Source organism: Excalfactoria chinensis, chromosome 12 (assembly GCF_039878825.1).
Source record: "Excalfactoria chinensis isolate bCotChi1 chromosome 12, bCotChi1.hap2, whole genome shotgun sequence".
NCBI lineage: Eukaryota > Metazoa > Chordata > Aves > Galliformes > Phasianidae > Excalfactoria > Excalfactoria chinensis.
Window position 1 is genome coordinate 12367586 of NC_092836.1, and position 23871 is coordinate 12391456.

The window sequence follows — 23871 nt, forward strand, 5'->3', positions numbered from 1 at the left end:
CTCTGAAAACTAGATGAAGTAAAATTGAACCTCCAAGTATCTGTGAACATACTGATTAGTTACAATGCTCCATAGAAATATGCAGCCATAGCATACTCTATTGTTTCTCTGTAATCTCTGTTATTCTTACCTGGATACTGTCTGAAAAATCCTTTTGCACTTCCGAAGTACTGCCAGATGAGAGAAGGGTCACGATCAAAGTTATCAACAAACACTTTATTTAAGGATTCTGACCAATAAACTCCATTTACAATGGCTGGATCTAGAAGGGGAAAAAAACCTGTTATTGTCATTATTTCTAAAATCCAGTAAGTGCAAAATATTGCAGTTTCCTGTGTCAATTAGAAGACTGAAAATAAATACTTACATTATGGAAGTATGATTAAAATGCTAAAGAGAAACCATATATATTTTGTAGATAAGACTGTGAATCAGGCCATTTATTTGGAACTCCTATATCACATTTTCTGAAGAACATAAATGAGTAAACCTAATGATTGATTATTTATTTCCCCTAGGTGTTTAGAATGTCTCATAGTAACATTTTACACATTTCTTTTAATCTTCAATTCTGTAAGGTCATTATTACTCTCTTTGAAAGTTTACTTGTGGGAACATGAAGTAAAATATTTCATACATAGGTGAATTAGTGTACACCGAACATGAAATCTTATACCATATAACACTAATTGTATCGAAAACCGCAGGACTCAGATTTCACAACAGCATCCTGTTATTTTTGACCCCCAGAGAGAGAAAGAAAGAGAGAGAGAAGTACAAAATAAATCCTTGATGGTGAAAATAAGTTATCTCTGCTTATTACATCTTAGTAACTCCCCCAGGCAGTAATTCCTACAATCCCAGAGTGCTCAAGTACATTTTTAAGTTGCAGAGTTGTTTTTCAGGAGTAAATTAACACATCCAAAAAAGTTGCTCAACTTCAAACTGTGATGTCAAGTGTCGTTGACAGTTGAGATACAATTAGGATATACAGCCTTCCCAATTCAATCTGTACATAAAATCAGTAATGGAGAAAGCAATGAAAAGAACTAAAGCCACAGATGTATTATTTCATTTGTGGAAGTGTATGTACATACTAACATTTGTTCAAACATTTGAAATAATGCTTTCATTAATTTGTGAAATAATGTTACTTTACTCATTTCAGAAGACTGATCAGAATGTGATTTTAATGGAATGAAGGAAAGGTGAACTGTTATCTTTCCTTACACTCATCAAGAAAAACAGTACCGAAAGTGAAACATCTGAGCTACACGTCTTTAAGTATTACTTTCATCTAAATATTTTGGTCAAGAAAAGTCAAGGTCAAGAAAACAGATTTTGTTTTTAAAACATGTCTGGTATAGTTATTTGTTTCTCTAGCAGATGAAATATACACTTAAAATCTGCCCAATCAAATGCATCAAATGTCACCTGTCCGATGTACTTCTTCAATTTTGTCTAGCGGGCAAGAATCACTGTCTGGGTATTTTCATATCTCCCATAGCAAGCTGTGATTGAGACATCAGGAATCAACTGTGAAGACTGCTATCCTGTGATCTGTCATTGGTTTTCAGAAGTATTTCAGCACCTCAAAATACCTACTGGGCTGAGATCCACTGCTCAGCACTTAAACATTAAATGAGAACTGATGTACTGAAGTGAGAATCCCTTTCTCAGTCCAGTGAAACCTCTTAGTTCTGCTCTTATTCACATCTTCTGATGGAGAAATTGAATCTCTAGTTTTTAGAAGCCTTGTTTTAGGATCTGAAAGCTGTCCTCAGAATCAGAGCATAAGTTCTTCATACATCTTTCAGTTACCAGTATGCCTGAAAAGCCAAACGGATCTTATATGGAATAATTACACTTTAATTTATATTTAAAATAATCCTTAATGTTTCTTTGCAATTTGTATTTGAATCTCATTCCAAGACTGCTCATTTTACAGTAGTGCTTTGTAATATTGGGCAGATCAGGTATCTTCTATCCCGCCTTCCTCAGAGGCTAAGCATTACTGCCTTTTCCTAGGGGATCAGTGCAACAGTAGCGTCAGCAGAACCTTCACTTTGACTCTCCACTCAAAGATTACTTCCTTTGGATTTTATGTACATATCATCTCCATCAGATCATGAGACAGCCTTAGCTGTCCACACTGTTAATCTTTCAACTGAATCTAACCTCCATCTTACTGGCATTTTAAACACATATTTATATAATAAATGCATATATGAAGCTATTTTTTAAATGAATTTATATTAAATTATCCATAGCAGCATGGTAGCAGATTACTTTTATGAGCCCATCCATGAGGCGTTGCTTACTGTGTTTATATATATACTATGAATTCAAGAACTCCAGAGAAATACAACCAGAAAAATTTTCCTTGAACATGATTATTTGAGTCTATATTCTGCATTATGTTGACACCTCTAAGCACTAATCATCCAAATGCTGATCACCTAAAATATTAATCCAATGACACTGAAACTAATAGGATTTTTTTCTTTTTAATGAAAGAAGCATTAAGCAAGCATATTAAACAAGAGAGTGTGATTAAAATGCAATCTGTGATGACCAGATTCCTTTAAAATTAATCTTGGTGGCAATTCACTACTTTCACAATTCACTACAACCTGCATATCTATTACACTGGCTGTTATTTCTACAATATGCCAAGAGCAATCCATAAGTCACATTTTATGTATCAAACTCATTGGCCTTTTTGTTGTTGTTATTTTGGTTTTTGGGTTGTGTTTTTTTTTAAGTAAATTAGGTCACAGTTTAATCCTTATTATACTGGAAAAAGAATGAAGTGGGGAAAAAAATCTATCCGCAGTACCAACTGCAGGCAGACAGCCCAGAGGTGGAAATCATCTCTCTCTACTAGATATGGTATCTGCAGGTAGAATGATTTCACAACCAAACTCCTTGTAAATTTGGTTATGTCTGATGTATGCATCTTTTTGCACTTGTACAATCCGAAAAGCATCTGAGCTCTCAATTTATAGCCTCATTAAAATTTTAACTGTTTCTAATGACAGATATGTTATTATATTATGTGGTTTCAGGCAATTCTCAGTTTTAGTAATTCTGCTGACATTGCCCCCACTACTTCAACTGAAATCAGTATTGTTTTCATATTGCTAGTGAATGTCGTTTGTATCCCAAAATCATTACCAATATTGGAATGGAACTAAGAGCCTGTAAGTAGGAATCTGGGAAGGGGAAAAAATAAGCAAACGAACAAAAAAAAAAAAAAAAAAAAAGATAAGAACTTGATACAAATGCAAAACCATTTCAGTGATGTTATGGAAAAGTTTCAAGGACAATAAGCACACAGTTTCTGCCAGACATCTTGAAACATAATTTCTGTTTGTGCTTCCTGGCAATAACAGCTAAATACAATTCAAGTATTTCTCTTCCCCGGCCTCTTAGATGAGCTTGCTTGCAATTACATGGTATTTTGCTCCACTGCTGTTTGTGTAGATATTTAATAAAAACTAGCCTCAAGAAAATAGGAACATTGACAGGAATGTGAAATACAATGGCGATATAACAGTATAACTGCTTGTAACAATTAAGGTGCTGTCACAAATACTGCTGACCCTAAAAAACAGGACTGAAGACTTGACAAAGGCAACCAAGGCGCACAGACTGAAAGATGTACAACAGCGTGACAAAGTTTAACACAACAACAGAAAGTCTTTTAATACCCAGAATTTGTAAAAATATCTACAGTGAGATTAAGCTACAGAAATAAAATAATATATCCTCAGTGCCTTTTGCTTTTCAGATTTTCCTGTATAGAAAATAAGGGAGACCTGCTGAGGAATTCATTTACTATGAAGAAACTGCAGAATAATACCCTTCTGCTTCATTATCAAGAAAAACTGTTACCAGTAATTCTTTGTTTTTTCCTCTAGCATATTACCTTTGTAATGTGATCATTAATCTCTCAGAGAAAGCTGTCAAGGACTCTGGCATCCAAAATAGTATTCCTCTTTGCAGTACCTGACCTTAAGGAACAGCCCCTAACATTGCAGAGCAGTGTTGTCATACAATGAAGCAGTACAAGCACAGCCTATAGGACCAATCACTGGAAAAGAATGCAAAATCCAGCGCTCTTGGCTCAAAGATAGTGACAATATTAGCTTAGCTTTGATGACAATGACAACATATTTAGTCTGGTCATATTTTAAAGAATAACAAAATCACATACTTTACTGGGACATACACCAACAATCTAATAATTATACTACTCAACGCTAATATGAATGCATTTCAGGGTGGTCCAACATATTCAAGAGCTGGGGCTGGATGCCAATTTTGGCAATTGCTGTTGCTTTATTCACTCTTCCCCTTCCCTCCCCCTCTACAGGGTACTGTGGATGCATCAACTCACAGATCAAAGCATCTGTAGACAGAAATGAAAGTGACTGCCTATTTTGATTCATGTGTTGAGATCCATGAACCAATGACATCAAAAATCACACTCCCTTTTCACATATACATGGGGTGGTAAAGACTTCAAGTGCATGATTGCATAGAGACACATTGGTAACTAGGTAGTTGTTTCAGCTTCCAATGTTTAATAACACTTCCCCTCTCCTTTGAAATGGCAGTAGAAGGACTGGAATATTGCCAGATGTGTTTATTTTCACACTGAGTTTCACAGTGGATGTTTGGTTGTTTTTTTGTTTTCTTTTCTTTTCCAATTTACTTGACCCTGCATAACATAAAACAGATATAACAGCTAAAAGCAATCAGTAGGAAGGTAAATGTCTAATATGAACAATAACTATTATTATTTGTTTTTAATTGAAGGAGGAGTTTGGAGCTGAAGTCACACTTTGTCTACCCTTAGATGAACTACCAAGATTCTCCTGTAACTGCTGCTTTCCTGCAAGTTGAGCACACAGGGTAGTTACAGCTATCACTAAATACAGTTCAATTTCATAAAAAGCCATAAAAGCTGAGGAGAACTCAAGTCACAGCCCCATAGTGATGAGAGGATCAGATCATAAATTAATGTGACCAGAGAAAACAGGGTATTTCTGTATTTTTAAAAGAACATACCCCCTTTCCACATGTTTGCAGGATACTAATTCAAAACTATGAGAACTGAACAGCAGAATAGAAAATGACACTCAGCAGAGCTGGAGGATGCCATGGTATGACTGAGAAAAAGTCAAACACATAAAAAATGTTATTAGAATTAAATTTTCCAGGTAGGAAAGAGAAGACAAGTGCTCAGATCATGGGAAATAAACAAATCTAGATACAGCAATTTAACTGCAGAAACAAAATGAAAGACTGGAAAAAAAAAAAAAATACAGCCATTTCTGAACAGGCTGATGGAACAGTGACCAGGAAATCTATATCTGTACAAGTGGCAGGGCAGGAAAAAGCATCAGGACAACCAACACAGGAAGCCAGTAGAACATATTGCAAATTACAGGAAAAGAAAGCAAACATGACTGATGCTAAATGAAGCCAACTGTGCTGTAAAATGTTTAATGCACAACATACCAGAAGAAGCAACTGTAGCAGAGCTGTTGTCAAAGTGATATATGACAAAGGCAAGATACAGCCTTTGAAATAAAAGTCATCCTTGCAGAAACTGCCCAAGGATAGACCTGCTCAGAAAATTTTACTAAAACCATTTAAAAATTGGCCACACAAACTGTAAATTTACAGTTTACAATAAATGTAAGATTTCTACTGTTTTGAGAATCAGAGAGAGACATATAATTATAGAAACAGGCTAACTTAGTTACACCACACAATGCAAGGAGTTCCCAAAATAAAAAATTGAATGGGAGATATTAAAGACCTTGTTTTAGCCACTGGAATATGCCTGTTGTGTACAACAAATAAGAACCTTCAGAGGGTAATGCTGTAGTCTGTAAAATGTATTACAGCCACATAGGGCAATACTAAACAATTTAATACATTCCTGGGAGTATCAACACAATAGGAATGTGTTAATTACCACCAACAAGAGCAGTTATCTATTATCATGACAAATAATTGCATTTCACTCTCTTAATGCTGCTTTAACAGCCTTTTGTCATTCTTTCTTCTTGCATAAAAAGAACATTTGCACCATTTGAGTAGAATGAAAGTTCTACTCAAACAAAAAGTTGTAAAAAGCCTCACTGATATGAGAAAGTTTGGTTCAGTACCTCTGAAGCTGACATTAAAACATACTGAAAACACTGACCAGATGAACAAATGCATCTTGGGACAAATACATTACAAAAACACTTATGGATTCTTAACATTATTTGCTCCTTCAGGAATGCACCAAATAAAAGCTGCCAAAAAGACACCTAGATAAATAAAGTACAGTGTAAAAATATCTTTGTAGGATTTTAGCCAAATGGTATTCAGAAACAGTTTACATTCTAGCCAAGCATTCTAATACTTGACCAGAAGAGCAGGCTCCTTTTCTCCTCTTCACACAAAACAGATCCAAGAAAAATCCAAGTCAGATCTGTGTTATGTGGCAGGATAGAGAGGGAAATATTTATTATAAAATAGTAGACAAAAAGAATAAAACATCTTTGGAGAGTCTTCTATGATTCTATTCAAACCTTTCTTTGGCTTACAGAGCAGTTAAGCAGAAAACCCCGAAACCAATCTTTTACCTGACTCGCATTGCAGAGAACAAAGGTAGAAAGGAGACACCTCCAGTGTTTCAAGTAATTGAATTTCTTTGTAGTTTGTGAAAGACAAACTGCTCCTAGGGAGGACAATAACACCTTTACTGAAGTTTCCAGAAGTGGCTTCAGTAGAATTTATTCCTATTGCTGATGATAGAAGAAGAATTCTGTATCTTTTTGCACACACATTCATCAAATAAATAATACCTGTCTTTTGCACTATCTTCAGCTTCAGGCATGAAATTCATGTATAAGACAACAACAACAAAAACTTCTGTCTCACAAGATGACTGCTAAGATGTTTAAGATGCTTTTCATATATAAATTCATATATATATATATATATATATATATATATATATATATATATATATATATATATAGTAATTCACACTCTTACCCTTCAAATGGTAAATGTGTCATTTCTCTCATTGGTCATTCCAATACTACATCTCTCAAAGCCACATTAGTTGCCAAAGAGTAGGAAAAAATCAGTTTGAACTGAATACAAACCCGAGATACTTTCTGAAGAGGTAAATCAGCAGAACCCAGTGTGAGTTCATGGTCACAGACACTGAGGCAACAGAGATTCCTGTGCTTATGCTTAGCTTATTCATGCAAGATATCCAGGTCCATGCCATGCACAGCAATATCAAGGTTCAGGTCCTGGAAGTCAATGAGCTGAACTAGCATGGCAGAACATGAGTCAACAAGAATCCTCATAACAGGATTCATTTTCTGCAGGAGCCTTGCTAATGCTCTCAGCTGAGGTCCAACATGTGTTGTAGATGTGCCATTTTGTATGTGCTACTGCATATCTGGGTTAACACAGAACCAAGTGAATGGTACGATCAGCATTAAGCAGCTGCTGCTTCCACTTCTTCACCATGGGAGTTGAAATATTGACTCCATAGCTTCTATCCAACCATCAGACAAGCTAATACTCATCAGAAAATAAGCATAATATGGAAAATGGAAAGATGAAAGAAGACCAAGTAATTTTCTACCATTATAGATCAATGACAAATTGTTATTACTGTCTTGCCCCAGGAAGCAACAAGGATGTATGGAAGACATCATGATTAACAGAGGTTTCTCAGGTCAAAAAGTCTTTTAAAACTGTATCTAAGATAGTGCACATTATCAAACCTTCACAGCCTCACATTTGTCAAAAGACAAAGCCCAACCCCAAGTAACTAAGCAACAGCTGCTGAATAAGGAGTGGTAGGGAGTAGGGCTTTTAATATAAAAACCTAATGTTACCATGTAGTTGTATCTGACATCTAGTTGCCATGGTGATGTGGATGTACTAGAAATGTATAGATTAGATCCACAGCCAGAGACACAGACAAGGATACAAGAAAGATAAAGCACAGTACACATCTTGCACAGTGATGCCAACATTTCCAAAAGGCTTGTTGCTCAATACAAAGAATTAAAAAAATATATCCGTGAAGCAAAAGCCTTTTGCAAGAACAAAGATACAGGCCAAGGAGACTCTGGGAATTGGATCGTAGGCAGAACTTGAGCAAAACCAGACGGAACAAGTAGAGAAGTCTGTGTATCTTTGTCCAATAGCCAGTAAGAGTTAAAACAAAGAAATATGGGGAGATAGGAAATTCTCTGCAACCTTGACTAAATCAGACTAACAAAATTCCTTTTAAATTAAACAATGACCAAAGTTAGGAAGACAGTGCAAACACTGTCCTAAAGATCTTAAAATGTGAAGACAAACAATTCAAGGGAAGGATTTCAAAACATAAATATAGTGGCCCAGGACAATATGTGGCTATGACTGCTTAAATAACAGTTCCAAGATGTTGAATTTTCAGAAGCATAGTCCATAAAATCATATACGACGGTGACAGACAACATTTTATTTCTTAATTTCACACCTTGCAGGAAAGTGGTTTTATGTATCTGCTAGTTGCAGATTATAGCCTTTCTGCATCACTTGAGAAATGAATTTTTTTTGGTTCTAATATTCTAGATAATACATAATTTTGGTTTTGACAGCCTCTTGGAAGGGGTTGATAGGAAAGTATGACTGAGCAATATTCATAGCTCTTTTTAAGTAGCAAATTGAAAAAAAGTCTCTTAATCAAAAGTGGTTGTGGTTCATCATGTTTCAATATCTTCTAAATAAGGCTCTATTACATGCAGTAGATTTTTTTTCCTATGCTGTCCAAACTTTTGGTAACAGCCCGCATTTATTGACTTGTAGCGCCTAAACTCATCCTTTAACATGCAGTTAAAATCATGCAATGGAAATGCCATTTGACATAGGTGATATTCTTTACCAGTCTTTAAAGTGATCAAGCAAATCTTGAAGAAAAATTTTGAAGCCTGAGTTTGAAATTACTTTTGCAGTGCTTCTAGTATTAAGAAGTAAACATGGAAAACAGAAAAGCACAGGCTACACTTGATGCTTTTGTTACTACAGATACTGAGTTCAGAATTATTCAAAGCTGCATTGCATTCATACTTTCTGTAAATCATTTAAGTATTTGCGATGCAATTAAGTACAAAGATTGCAAGACAGAAATAAAGAAGCAACTGGAAGAAGAAAACATCCAGAAAAAAATAGGAGAGCATGCAAATAATTGCTAGTCTATTTTCTATTATAATCATCACCAAGCACAAAGCTTTTAAACAAAGGCTTAAGTCACATGATACAACCTCTAATTTCAACAGCCATAAAATCATAGGGGATGAGAGAGACAAAGAAAGGCACAAAAGACAGGACAGACATATTACAAATAACTGTCATGCTCAAAGCTCTGAGAGAAAGAGATAAAGCCTATTTTTGCAGAAGTATAACGTGAGCCAGTGTAAAAAAAATAAGTAAATAAATACATTAAGTAAATAAATGTTCTTAATCATGGAAGAAAGCTAAAGCTGGGCTCTCCTGGAGGAAAGCATGTGAGCAGTGAAAATAATTACAGCAATAATAAAAATTGACTAGGAGTATATAGGAAATTATAGGGTATTTAGTCTTGTCTCTAAAATGAGTGAAGCCCAAAACGTCTTACATGACCTGAAATATATTCTTTAATCACTTTAATAAACCCATACTTGTTAGGAGTGATCTGTTGGACTCAAAAGGTTGCTAATACTTACATGTATTTTGATTCCAATGGCACAGAAATATTCTCAGTGAGATATTAATGACAAACAAACAAAAAAACATTTTGGCAACATTAAGTAAGGTAAGGATTTTTTTTTTCTTACATTGTTTACATATTGTTGAGGTTCTAACTGTAATTTATATCCATGAATCTATTTTATTTTTTTATGTCCTGACATCACAGCTTGCACCTCTCAGCAGCAAATTATGTGCTGTATGTTTATTAGTTGACATAAACCATATCCCATGTTGACAAAAATACTTGAAAATATTCGTTGTCTACAGCATCCATCACAGAAAAACTACAGTTATGGAAGACGCTAATAAGTCCCTTCCAGTACTTCAAAAAGAGCAAAAACAGAAGCTATATGAGGATGGAAAGTCCAACAGACAGAAGACAGACATACAGACATCTGTAGGTTAAAACATATTGCTTTCATTTTTCAAAGCAGTAGATTATCTCTTGGATTACGTAGAATTTATAAAAATTCACAAATTTTCCTTGTTATTATTTTGCTGCCTTTCTTACAGTCTGTGAGTGAAGACACAGAAACATCTTGCACTAAAGCTATTTCATTATCTAAACATGTCTGGATAGATATTCAACAACCTGCAATCCAAGGTCATCGTTTTATATATATGTTTGTATGATTTTTAAATACCTCAAACAAGCAGGACTCGAGAAACAAATATTCTACTTGTTCACGTCCAAGCTGCTCTCCAGCTTCCCTAAGAAATGTCATTCCTTAAAATACATTTTCCAATCTAACCATGAAACAAGTAATGAAGTATGTGGATAGCTACAAAAGTAACCTGTCCTATTGATTTACTACAACAGATACAAAAAGCACAATAACACCACCTGACAGAGAAAATTCTCAGCTGCAAAATACCATTTTTCAACAATGTCACCACTGTTAGCTAATTTGTGCACATGACTTAATCGCACTAAAGTAGCTCCTTCCTATTTCATGATGTTGGCCCACAATGTCAGAAAAATCGGTTTTTTATACTGGAAGACAGTAATGTCATATCAGACCAAGCTGTAGAAAAACATCAAGAAAAATCTACTCAAAGTAAATAATGTCAACATTAAAAGGAAACCATTGTAAGGAGTGTGCTATGAAGTTCATGTAACCTCCTTAAATTAAAATGTACTCTGTAAGGAAAAAGTTGAAATAGTGTACTGGAGTAAATCCCATTCTGTTATAAATGAAAGCAATGAAAGCCAGAGAGTAACTTTCCAGACCTTACACTACTGAGGATATTTTATATTTTCTTTTGACATATAATTACTAAAATCAGTAATTGATTCTAACACATTTCCTTCTTCCTACACAGGGCACACTTTCCCCCTGAAGCAGAGTCCTTTGCCTGTTAGGGCAGTTATTGATGTCAAGTCTCTACAGAAGGAAAAATCTGAATATCTGCTCATGTCCAGGCACTGACACTTTATTTCAGACTGAGCAGCAAATAGGAAGGTTCTTTTAAGTGCCTTCTTGGATCAGAAAGCCATTTAGAATATAATTACTGTAGACTTTACTGTATGTAGTCATGTTAATATACCCCTTTTGTGTGTTCCCCCTACATCCTGCTTTTTCCACATGCCAATCAACATTTCACCTGGGGCACTTCAAAGACAGCAATCAATTCTCTTCCCAGAGTCTTGGGAATTAATTTTTTTCAAGCTAAGAGTGGACATTTTACCAAGAAAATTAATCTGAACAGATATCATTATAAATCAAACAAGGAAGAAAACTTTCCAAGACTGAATTTCTTTAGAACAAGCTTATTCATATGTACAGGAGGTAAGGAATTTCAGCTTGTGTGCATTGAAAAAGACTAGCATTTAAGTACTTATGCAATATTCACCCCGTGAGTTCAGTAGGAGTTAAAGATGAAAAGCCCAAGCTAAAAGATGTAGATGGCAGTTCCACAAAACTTTTAAGCATAGCTTTCAGTCTGCCTATACATAGCACAGTAGTTTAGCAAGCATTAGATTTTAAGACCCCCGGAAATCAATGAAACAACTGTTTGTAGGGAGGAGCTGTAATGAAGAGTCCCAGATTACCAAGTCTCATCTAAAACTGTTGTAAGGGTCACAGAATTTAACATGAGAAATTGTGCCTCAGGCTACGTAATGGAATCTCACTGGAAGCAAACTATGGGAAAAACAAGCAAGCACTATAATACTGGCGTACAAAAATATGTCTCTTGAAAGCTATATGTCATGCACTGTACAAAAGGAGGACAGTGCAGAGCTGCAATCTAGCTGTCTCTGGATGTGAAGCAAAATAGAGACATTAACCTTGTGCTGTACCTTAATAAATTACAATTATTGAGGGTCAGGTCTAGGTAACTTTTTTGCAGAACCATGCCCGTATAACCATATTTGTTCATATTTCCATGCAATACTCCAATGAATTACGCATGTGTGCCTAGATCCATTGTGCTAACAGACTGCACAACTCTCCACCACGTAGCACAGATTTACCTGTATGTCATTTCTTCTGACAGTGGGTAGTGATGTACACAAAGGCATAAAAGTATATTAAAAATTATTAGGAGCCCTTGGAAGTTGGAAATGTGTTGCTTATCTGGATTCTAAGTTTGGGCTCTTCCTTCTTGCAAAGCTGTAGAATGCATTTAACTCCCCTGTCAGCTGTGTTAATAGGGTGAAGGTTTATCCTCTAGGAAGTATTCCTCCATTATAAAATTTAGTGAGTTAAACAAGATTATATACTGTAAACCAGAAATGAGTACAAAGGAAAAACTCCCATTAGCTTAAATCAACTTATGTAAGCCTATTTCCCCTCTACTGCCAAAAGTAATTATTTGTCTTCTCTTGTTTCTCTTTAGCACAAAGTTAGACGTGCTTCTCAAGCTGCATCTGATCACAGTAGAGAGCACAGCTTTCCCTAGATTACCTCCACTGGCACATCCATCTCCTCTGCCATCTCCTTAAAACTACTGTCCATAGGTAGGCAATAAGGTCACACCCCCACCCTAGTTCTGTCAAAATGCTTCTAAATCCACTCTTCTAGAAAAAACTGTTGATCTGACTAACTGAACCAGCTTTGGGAAGAGCTTACAGAACAGCTCATGACAGCTGGTCTGAACCAGAGCAGTAATACCCAGAAAGAACAAGTAGCAGAGAGCAGGAATTTCATATCCCCAGTAAGCTGCAGCTGACACCAAACATCCAACTGCCTTGAAACACTTGATAATTTCATTATAGTTTTTCAACTTAAAAGATAAAAAAAAGCCTTCATATAGCCCATAATACAGAGAAGCTCAAGCTAGATCTAGTTCCAATTGACAATGAAGATGAAATTTCAAGGTAGCAAATAGTTTTTTCAGAAGGCAGGAAAAAATTGTTCCCTTTTAGACAAGTAATGAAAAGATCTATGTGAAGAGGAAGCTACATTATGCAAGTTCACCTTGTTAGTACAAAATCAGGCCTAGAGAACATTGTTCAATCTTTGCGTCATCTTGAGAAGAAATACATGGAAAACTGAGGTAGTAGACACCCAATCAGAAAAGTGAAAGAGACTTCATCTAAAAATGCTATTTTTCCTCCTCCCAAGAAGACAAAGGTTTTCTTCCTCTCAGAGAGATATTTTAGTCTAGATTACATTCAAAGGCAGACCTACTGTGAACGTTTTATGACATGACATATTTAGAAATAAATAGTATTTTTATAGTTGGAAAAGCTCAGGCACAGAAGTCTCCCCGTAGGTCTAAATTTCACTGAAGAAACAATAATACTGAATACATACACACTAAATAGAGATTCAGCAAAGATAGAACATTTTTTTGTATCCAACTGTGATAAGCCATTTGGTTTTCTTATTCTGTTTCCACTGTAAAGGGCCTGCATGCTTCACTTCACTTTTCATCATGTTCATTTGTTTCTAGAGATCTGAGTCAGTTCCTGTTTACTGATTTAAAAAAAAAAAAAAACAAAAAAAAAAAAACTAGTCAATGCAATCAAATTAGATGCACCTAAGACTCTTTCATTCTCTTTCATTACTAACCAGTGGCTGTAAACACTGAAGTTCTTAAAATCCAAAATTCTAGTTATAATAACAACTAAAGATGGTTTAAAAACAAAACAAAACAAACACTTAAGAAAACATGAAGCATCCGTTGTCCTTATAACCAGTACTAATTATTACACTTTAGAGTTACTCTGATAATATTTTGCAATTTCAAATCTCAGTAACGTTCAAGGACCACTGGAGTAATTCCCCAGAAATGGAAAAACATTAACAAGTCTTGCAGGCAACTATGTGTCTGTTCTGGTATGTCTAAATAGCCTCCTGTAGCATTCCTAGGGAGATGATTTCAGCTGATATTGTGATAATATATTTATCAACATCCTCTTGAATGTTGCAGACTTTATGAAATATATGAGCATCTGAAATTCTGATGTGTGTAACCTCTGATACAGTATTCTGCTATGTTTCACTTTTCAACAGGTCCCATATTTTAGAATTTTCTAAGCATATGCCATCAGGACGCATCCACTCTGGCTATGGTTTTCATCTACATTCTTCTGCAGTCCAAAAGATTGGGATAGTTGGAACAGTATCATATTATTTAGTCAGGTGCTTATAAACCTATTCCAAGAACTGGAAAAAAAAAAATTCTGAGCATGCTGAGTATAAACTCAATAGAAAAAACTATGTAATTACTGAGCACAACTTTAAGGAAATAATATGGTGTGACCTAGACTTAGAAAAATGAATATGTTCTTCAGCTCAAATACAGCATACATTCTAGACAAAGTCTTCACTTAAAATTCTACTTTCTATCTGCATTCTTATACTAAGAAAAGATAAGATTCCGATATATTTTTCCTTTATATTCATATATTCACAATGTAATATTAGATTTGAGTTTGTGAAGGTTTCCTTTATCATCTCCTTGCATACATAAATCCATTACAAAATCCTGCTTCTTTGCCAGTGGCTATCCTATTGTCAGAAACTGCGTTCTTCATATGCCAGAAAGCCTCACCCACATTCCAAGTGCCTGTTTTTTAATTTTATATGTACATATATTACATTCCCAGGTTCTTTTAAACACACTGCTAGCATCTCAGAAAGTAAATAAGCAAATGTTGAAACTACATAAACTTAAAATTGATAATAATCCCTATTAATTTCTTTCCTAATTGCAGTTTAAAATACATCAACTGTTATGTAAAAAGATATGTGCTTCCAAAGATGTGGAGAGGTCTCTCCATGTTAGGACAAGGGATACTTATCTGTAAAGCACAAACATCCAAAGTTTCTTTCCCCCCACCCCCCCCCCACTCCTTCAGTATATTGTCATTATGGAAAGTTATGAATACACTGACATATCAAGTTGGCAGCCTTTTTTTTTTTTTTTTTTTTTTCCCCAGCTATTTTTTCCCTTCAAAAACCCAATGTTAAATTTTAATTTCATAGCTGTGATATTTATGGTATTTAAGCTTTTTTTTATTTCATCATCCTGTCATGAAATTTAGTTTTTCTTTACGTTTTCAGAGCCTAAAGTTAAATTGCTGCCTTAGAATAGGAATTGTCTTGTTACTATTCATATTTTTAATCTTTTCTATGCAGATACTAAAAGAGTCAGAAGATATTTACTAAGAGCAATTGTATTTACGTCCCATGGTTTTAAGCCAGCCTCATTTCAAGTTTAGTCAGGGACTGTGAACATTCAGTTTGGTGATTCTACAGCTGGAAAGGATCATCATGATCACGCAAGCTGACCAAGCTAAAGTTTTTCCCTAAGTTAATTCTAGACAATGCATTATTTAAATAATAAACAAAAAGAATCTGGTCTTGATTAAGATCTTCTAGACAGAAGAACAAAAAACAAAAAAATCCTTCTCATAGACCACTGTAAATTGCCTAAGTGATTAACTATCTTCATAAAAACAGTAACAGAAAATATGCCTCTGTGGTTTAACTGGGTCCAATTTCATTTTTTAAAATGGTGGCAACCAGATTTACATTTCATTAGAAACCAACCACTTACTCTTCTAATTATCTTTTATCTAAGTTAAAATATCTGAGTTCTAGAAGTCTTTTGGACTAAGGCATGTTCTTCAACTCTGTGGTGAGTTCTCTGACTATCCTATCAACACATCGCAAAATACAAAACAAACAAACAAACAAAGCAACAAAGTTTAGAATTAGCTGACCAATATAAAGTTCATTTTTCTAGGCTGACTTGAGAGTCCTATGTTTAACAATTCAAGGATCACACTGCTCTAAACTATAAGCTTTGGCTGTAGTTTTGCCTATTAATTTCATAAAATAGAACATAACTTGGAAACAAACAACAGACATTTTCAAGACTAATAGATATTCAGATACCTAGTTGTAAACCTATCAATATCTACCTCCTGTGCCCTACAGCTAGGATTTGATTAAATTGTTGTCATACCACTGCATTACAGAACTTGAGAAATGGGCAATGAAAAATATAAGTATACAGCCCTCTTTTTCATAGTAAGACCAACATTTGCAGATATTTTCAGTCTCCAAACTGGGACCATCATGTCCATGTGTGTGGAAAATGTCAGCAAGAAAACAGATTCAGCAGTTGGAATAAGTTTAAGCGATAAAAAAAAAAATGTGTTTCTGCAGCTGCTTAAAGTACAGATTATGGCTGGTTTGAATTAGATGAAGTGAAAACAGGAATCATCACAGAGTTCTATCTCCCACATCTCTGAAGGCAGTTCCTACATTAGAGGCCAAAACAAGACACAACAAGCCCTTTGACTTTGCTCTTATCTGCAATTAATCAGCATATAAAAATGTATTCTATGCATAGCATCAGGCTAGTTTGCTTCTCCAGAGTATGACTGGCTACATATATATCCCTTTGCAACCATTCTTTTCTTTCTTTCCCTTTTGATTTTATTAAGGATGGTAATACATATAAATAAAAATTCTAGAAAGGATTAACTTATAAACAACTTCTATAAAGCTAATAATAGATAGGACTTCCACAACACAAATGGCTTAGTAGTTTTAGAACCCTTAAATATTTTCTAAATCTCCTAAAAATATTCCATATTAATCATTTCATAGGCTTTCTAAAGCTCTCTCAGAAGCTTTATTATTTGGAAATCTCTACTTTAAGGCATTCTTTTGAAGACTTGCACAATTTTTGGCTTGTTGAGATTCGTAGTTTAGAAGACAAATTGCCATTTTAATCACTTCTGCAAGCCCAACCTATCTAAACTACTATTCATTCCATTTGTGATACACAATATCCTTGCATGAATTAATACAGTTGCTAGCCTGGACTGAATTACCAGGGAAGCATTTAATGTATTTTTAGCCATATTTTAGCATAGCTAAAAGAAGGAAGAGGAACCAGATAATGAGATTAGGCAGCTCTCTACTGACTAATGACAAATGCTCTGCAGACATGATTTAGAAAAGTCTGTTCTCTACTTTTTATTTTATTTTTATTGTGTGCATCATAAAATACAGACAAGTGCTGCGTAAGCACCACAAAAATCACAAAATTTTGTTTCCTAATCAAAAGGAAGTGGCAAAAGGGAAATGAGCACACATGTATCTGAGTTCATTTTCTTTTCCCAATTTCAGGCCCAAGTCCATCATTCCTAAAACCATCTAATGCAACTTTTTGTTAGTACCACATTCTATACAGCACCTATGACAAGCAGCCAGAGTAGTAGAAATTTCAGCATAGCTTATTATTCCTAAATACGAACTGAAAACTCACATCAACTGTTGTATACAGTCAAATACTGACAGAATTATTCCCACTTGCTTGAAAGCATAATGCGAAAAAGATACTCTAGCTCATAGGAAAGAGAATGCAATTGGTAAGCACTGATGTAAGAACCACTCATTAGATTTGAAGAAACTTGACCATATGTAATTGCTAATGACTCTGACAGTTGTGTAAAACATTTTGTTCCATGGCATGCTTTTAATATTCTTCTGTTGAAATTTCAGAACAATTGCAAACCATAAAATGAACACAACACACTGCCCATTAAAAGTTTCAGTTTATAAACAAAAAAGTTCCCCATTTATATCTGGCCATAGGAACGATGGAAAAAAAACAACTCTTATCTTACCTTTATTATACATATTGGTTGGTACTTGGACATCACTCAGACTGATATTTACAGGCAAGTTATTGAAGTGGTCGTTTGGCACGAGAATGAACTCCTTTCCCAGCTCCAGATAGTTCCCTTCTTCATCTCTTTCATTGATAAGCACAGCATTGAAGTACTCATACTGCAATAGAAACCCATATTCAGTACTCTGAAATTGCAATCAGTATAAAAATATAAGGATGCTCAAACATTTTAAGGTATCTACTAATCCACTGATTAATGTTTAAGCGTATCTTCATTTAGAATTGAAAACCAAGATATTTTTATTACCTCTCAGATTCCCTCTATACTCTCATAAAGTTATATTTCTGAAAGCAATTAGAGATTTATCAATACATCTCACATGAGTCCCATAATTATCTCAGATCTCTGCCTGCTCAGAAAATGTTGCAGGCAGCCCAAGTAACACCTTGAACATAGATGTGCATGTACTATCTTTTAACACAAAGGATTCTACATTTACATCATTTGCTGGATAGCTATCTAATGAAAATCCCTCTGTTTAGATTATTTTCATCATTTCAAGAACTGCTTTCAGTACAAAAGCTGGGCCTTGACAGGCTAAAAACATTTCTACTTCACAGGAATATTACCTAAACAAGTGATAACTATTTTTCTTAGGCCTTTGTCTCCTCAAGCTGTTGCAGCTTACCCAATGTGTACTGACTGATGTCCCCTAATGAAAGCATTCACTTGGAGCTGAAACTTACCTATGCGTATCACTGTAGGTTTTGTAAAGTCATGCATACTCTAACATGGTCACAAACTCAGCAGTGTCTTATTTTGAACAAGAAATTATTGTTTGACTGTTTACAGATTCCTGGAGAGTATTTGGCCTATTTTGTACAGATAAGCAAAAGCAATTTAGATAAAATTATTGATTTTTATGACCCAGATTAATGAGAAATTCTATCAAGCTTTGAAGGCAACAAACAGAGAAGAGTACTTTTTAACCTCCCAAATGTCCTTAAAACCCCTTGGCAACAGTTTTCATAATCTATTTCTTAATTGAAACAGACCAAAGGATAGAGTCTTTGAAGAATCTCATTAACTTAAAACCCAATGTCTGCCCTAACTTCCCATTGATTGGAAATCAATGTAAATTATATGAATCTATAAAATCATAGATTGCATATAATCTATAAAACTTTTACGAGGATAAATATATGATACCATTTACAAAGACAGAGCAGATCAGCAAGTACAAAAATTTCAAAGGCGTTTCATGAGCACTGCTTCTCAGTGTGGTATGCAACTCATTCTACTGAACAAAAATTAGGAAAAAATCTTAAAATCAGTATATTTCCATTAAAGTCTTGATAACAGGTATCTTAAATGGAGGCTTTTGTGGCAAAATTTCCATATATCTTTCAATTTTATTTTCACAATGTTCAATGCATAGAATCATAGAATTGTTCAGGTTGGAAAAAACCTTAAAGATCATCAAGTCCAATTGCAACCTAACCATATTACCCTAATTAACAAACCTTCACTATATCATGAATCCGAGCATTACATCCTGTTTTTAAATGCATCCAGAGACATAATTGGTATTGTAGATGAAAGCAGAATCATAAAAAAATCCTATAGCTAGATATTAAGCACCTACAAAAGAGAAATATACAGACAAGCCTGATATTCCCCCATCTCTAATCGTACAAAATAGATAAAATGCATCAATATTTTAAAATCAATCTTAACAAAATAAATCTGTCACAGTTAAACTTATTTCATATTAAGTGCTTTATACTGAGATGAGCCAAATAATAACCTGCTACATATATGCCATAAATACATACAACTATTGAAGCCTAAATTCCTGGTGGAGGGGGGAAATGTAGTTTCAGTGTTTTATTTATTTGCTTGTTGTTACTGTTGTTGTTGTCCTCTTCTTGCCTCCACCCTGCAATTCTGGAAATACTGATAAAGAAAAGGCTGCAGATATAATTTGCTTAAAGCTGTCTTTTCATTAACTTTTGGAATTAATGCATTAATTATGAGAATTATCCCAAGCTCACCTAATACCGCTGGGAAGATGTCACATTTATACTTCTAGTTCTTCCCACAGCAAAAGGATAAAGAAATATGATAACGTGCAACAAATACTGTTCTATACTCTGTCTGCGAGAAGCCTTCTCCACCCATGTTTCCTACCCATGTTTACAAGGGGTGATTAACCACACTGTATGCATGCTGCTGACATGTGACAGGAGCTGTTTCAATTTCCCTTTCTGCAACAGCTGGCAGAACACTTGAAAGCCCAACTCAGATTTCTAGTCTTAGTAAGAAATAGAATATTCCTTCCAACATTAAGCCATGTACTAATGGCTGCCGTAAAACAAAAAACAAAAACAAACAAAAACCAACAATACAGCACTGAGCAAGGAAGTAAGCTGCATAGCTTTTCCATATTATAGTAGATAGTACAGTAAGACTGGAGGAAAACCTGGCACAGGGAGTACAGTATTAAACATAATTTCAAATAAGAATATCAGAACATGTTTTACATGCTAAGCATAGCAATAATCTTTTAAAGAACATTATCTTCCTTTCATTCCATTGGTTATTTCCTTTTCCAAATGAATTAATTAGTAGACATCTTCCTTCATCATGTTCTATAAGTGGCAAGGCTAACCAAGTACTAAAAACTGTTATATTTTAAATAAATTAAATCAATCATTTCACAATCAAGGGCATTCAGAGTTGATTGTTTCTTTAATTGATACCGTATTCACCGATTTACTGGTCCACAACTGTGTTATCTCTTTTCAACTCTATAAATGTATTTAAAATTACAGTTTCTGAGTTTTTAAAGTAAACTTTGTACAAAATCATCCTAATTTTATAACAGACAAAGGATGAAAACAAGGAGAATGTTACAATCCCCTCCCTTTTGCCCTAATGAGAAGTTTACAAAAATACCAGATTTCAGACAGACCTGAAAGTTCAGAAACACTCAGTAATATGCGCAGCTCAAAAATACCTCTTTTGAAAAAGTTCGGCATGTAGGCAGAGCTGTTACACAGTGGCTTATACCGCATATTTTGCTTCGAAGGAAATTACTGAATGTGGCAGCTGAAAGGCAGTAGAAGGAAAATTAAAAATAAAAATTGGAGAAAAAGTAGTGAAGCAAATCCATCTGGCATTCTGACGCCGCATTTAAGATAATGCCCAAGGGAAAGAGGATAAAGTCCTGTTTGCTGACAACACAAATGCTCTACCTGCTAAGCTCTAAAAGAAAATGACTTCAATTTAATCTTGTCAATTGAGGTCAATCTTTGATGTAACCTTAACTCGGTGAGTTCTGAGTGTGCACAGTATTACATGCCAAAAAGATATTAGTCTAATAAATAACAAAACAATTATCTAGGTTAGGAGCACATCCTGGCTTTGCTGTGACTTGGCCAACAGATGAGCTTACACTAACTATATGCACAGGCTTGTGCCGTGAGCAATGAACTGAAGAAAAAACATTCAAAGGAAATTTCATTCACAGAGTGTAGTATGCACATCTCAAGATCTCAATATGAACACACACACACACACACATAATATATTCAAGCTTTCACTTAAGCAGGAACATGGGGTTCTGTTGTTCTGTTTGTTTATTTTTAAAATCTCTGTCCTTGACAGCATTGTCATCACTCTGAATGTTTTGTCGAGCATTCTGAAATCCCCTTGATACTGTAATGAACAAGCCTTAGAGCAAGGCCATAAAATCAGGGAGAAATGGAAACCTTGGTTCTCACATGTAGCTATTTACCCTTGTGAAGAAAGACTCCCCATGCAAGCCAATCTATACTGATCAGTACTGCTCACCAGCACTCAAAGCAACGGACTGGGTATATTTATAAGACACCCCAAAGAATCATATTGCTGACAGAGACTGCAGAACACTGGGCTGTTCTGATATAGTGAAATAATCAGAGGAGGCAGACACCTGGGGCACTTTTAAGAGGTCGATCAGAAAATTATTTTACGGATTCATTCAGAATTACTGGAAAAGGCAAGCTTTGTTTTAAATCACCACGTGACAGCCTCAGCCACAATACCAAGATATGTGCGGTCTGCTTTCTGAGGATGGCTGTCACAGACTGAGGATAAGGATGATAAAAATTAACTCCTGCAAAAGCTATCAGAAGTGGAAGTGCAAGAGTTTCAGCAAGCAAAGAGAACCTCAGGGTTAAGCTGCAGGGGAGAGCTGATCGGTAAGGTGATAAGTAAACTTGGCAGTTGCTTCAGTTTAGCTACTTAGTTCAGCCTAATAACTAAATAAGCATCTTGATGGTAATGGATACTTTGCTGAGAAAATACAGCAGTAATTTAAGTGTAATACTAAAAACAAAAAAATTAAAAATATATCAACATGCATAAACCTGTACAAACTTTTAAAAGACTGTCATTCCCTACTTCCAATTATATTTATTTTATTGTAAATCAGTACCTCATTATGCTTATGTTGTTAATCAAATATTTGTTAAGATTGTACAGAGGATATATTTCTTTAAATGTAAATCTTTACTGTTTCATTTAATAGACACATTAAGATGCAAATTGCCTTTGTGAATCAGAGAGTACCTGGCACATAACAATAAACGCTTTTCAGATGGCTCTCTTTTTAAAATGAAAATGAATTTGCATTTATTGGTATGAAACAATACATTTTACAATTTTAGTTTCATGGTTTTTTTTTCCTATTGTACAGAAATTATTATTGCAAGACAACATAAAATCCTCCGTTCACAGAGCAGTGAGGAGGGTGTAAGAATGCTAAGGGAAATGATTTGCACCAATGGTTCAGAACTATAGCAGCACTGGGGTTATGCTAATAATTATTAACTATGCAAGAATCATTTTTACAGTATCTGCAAACATACCACATACCATTCAGGTAAAGCCAAAAATGGAAATCCCTGGAAGATACTAAATCAAGGAATAGTTATGGCATTTGTGTGAACCTCAAATCGTAGCAGAGAAAGTGAAAAAGGAACAGATGTTAAGGAAACTGAAGAAGAAAATTAGCATTTAATGGCATGGAATACCTACGAGACTTTCAACACAACAGGTACTATCGTAAGTTTAAAGAAAAAGGATGAAAAATTCCTTTTCTCAAGACTGACAAGCAGAAGGTCTCCCTGAAAAGGAAGATATGCAAAAGCACAAATAAAAACTGAAATGAGTCATCCTTTCTGAGGGAGTCTTTCTACCACAGAGCACACACTGACAGCAGTCTCTACTCAACGTGTGTCTCAATGCACAGGGTTCAAAAGTGTCTTTTGATGATTGTCAGCTAAGGAGAATTTCTGTTTTAAAGTGTATGATTAAAGCTTTTATATTCAAGTATTCAGTCTGATGTTTACCAAACAAGCATAAAGGGGCACAAAAGCAAACTGCCTCATGTAATAAAATCTGCTCTGAATTTTAAAAAGCTTTTAAAATTGAGCAAACTGGCATCTCCTTCATTTCCTGGGCATTACAATCTTAATCATTTTTTCCCTGGAAGTTCTTACTAGTTTGTCTGGAGGGACTTCCAATGCTTATTTATTCTTTTTAACATCTTTATCTAATATCAAAGCTCAGAAACCACCCGAGATTTGAAATGTTGTGACCAGAGCTGTCTCACTAATTGCAGGAGTACAGAAATGTTACTTGGATCCACGCTAAAGCAACTGGCCTACATTCCTACACAATCGGGTTAAGATGACCTTTCCCCAGGCTGTCCATTCCTTCTCAGCATGATTACACCATTAAAATTGTATTAAAATAGGATAAATAATTAACGTTTTATTATAGTAAAAAATCAATTATACCAGCATGCAAACTGATAATGCAACAAGGTTTCAGAGGTCTTGTAAGAATTAACTGATTCACTGGAAATGGCAAATAGCAAGTAATTATGATGGCTATTTTAAATGACCTGC

General features: G+C 34.9%; 1 protein-coding gene across 4 annotated transcripts in view; it reads right to left on the reverse strand.

Annotated features, from left to right (window-relative positions):
• Positions 1-23871, reverse strand: part of CACNA2D3 (calcium voltage-gated channel auxiliary subunit alpha2delta 3) — a 346053-nt gene that overhangs the window by 191980 nt on the left and 130202 nt on the right. For all 4 annotated transcript variants that reach the window (XM_072347140.1, XM_072347142.1, XM_072347143.1 and 1 more), the window contains 2 exons: positions 17909-18071; positions 131-262 (listed from right to left, as the gene is read on the reverse strand). In XM_072347140.1, the coding sequence (XP_072203241.1) occupies positions 131-262; positions 17909-18071 (295 nt within the window). The remainder of the gene's footprint in view (positions 1-130; positions 263-17908; positions 18072-23871) is intronic.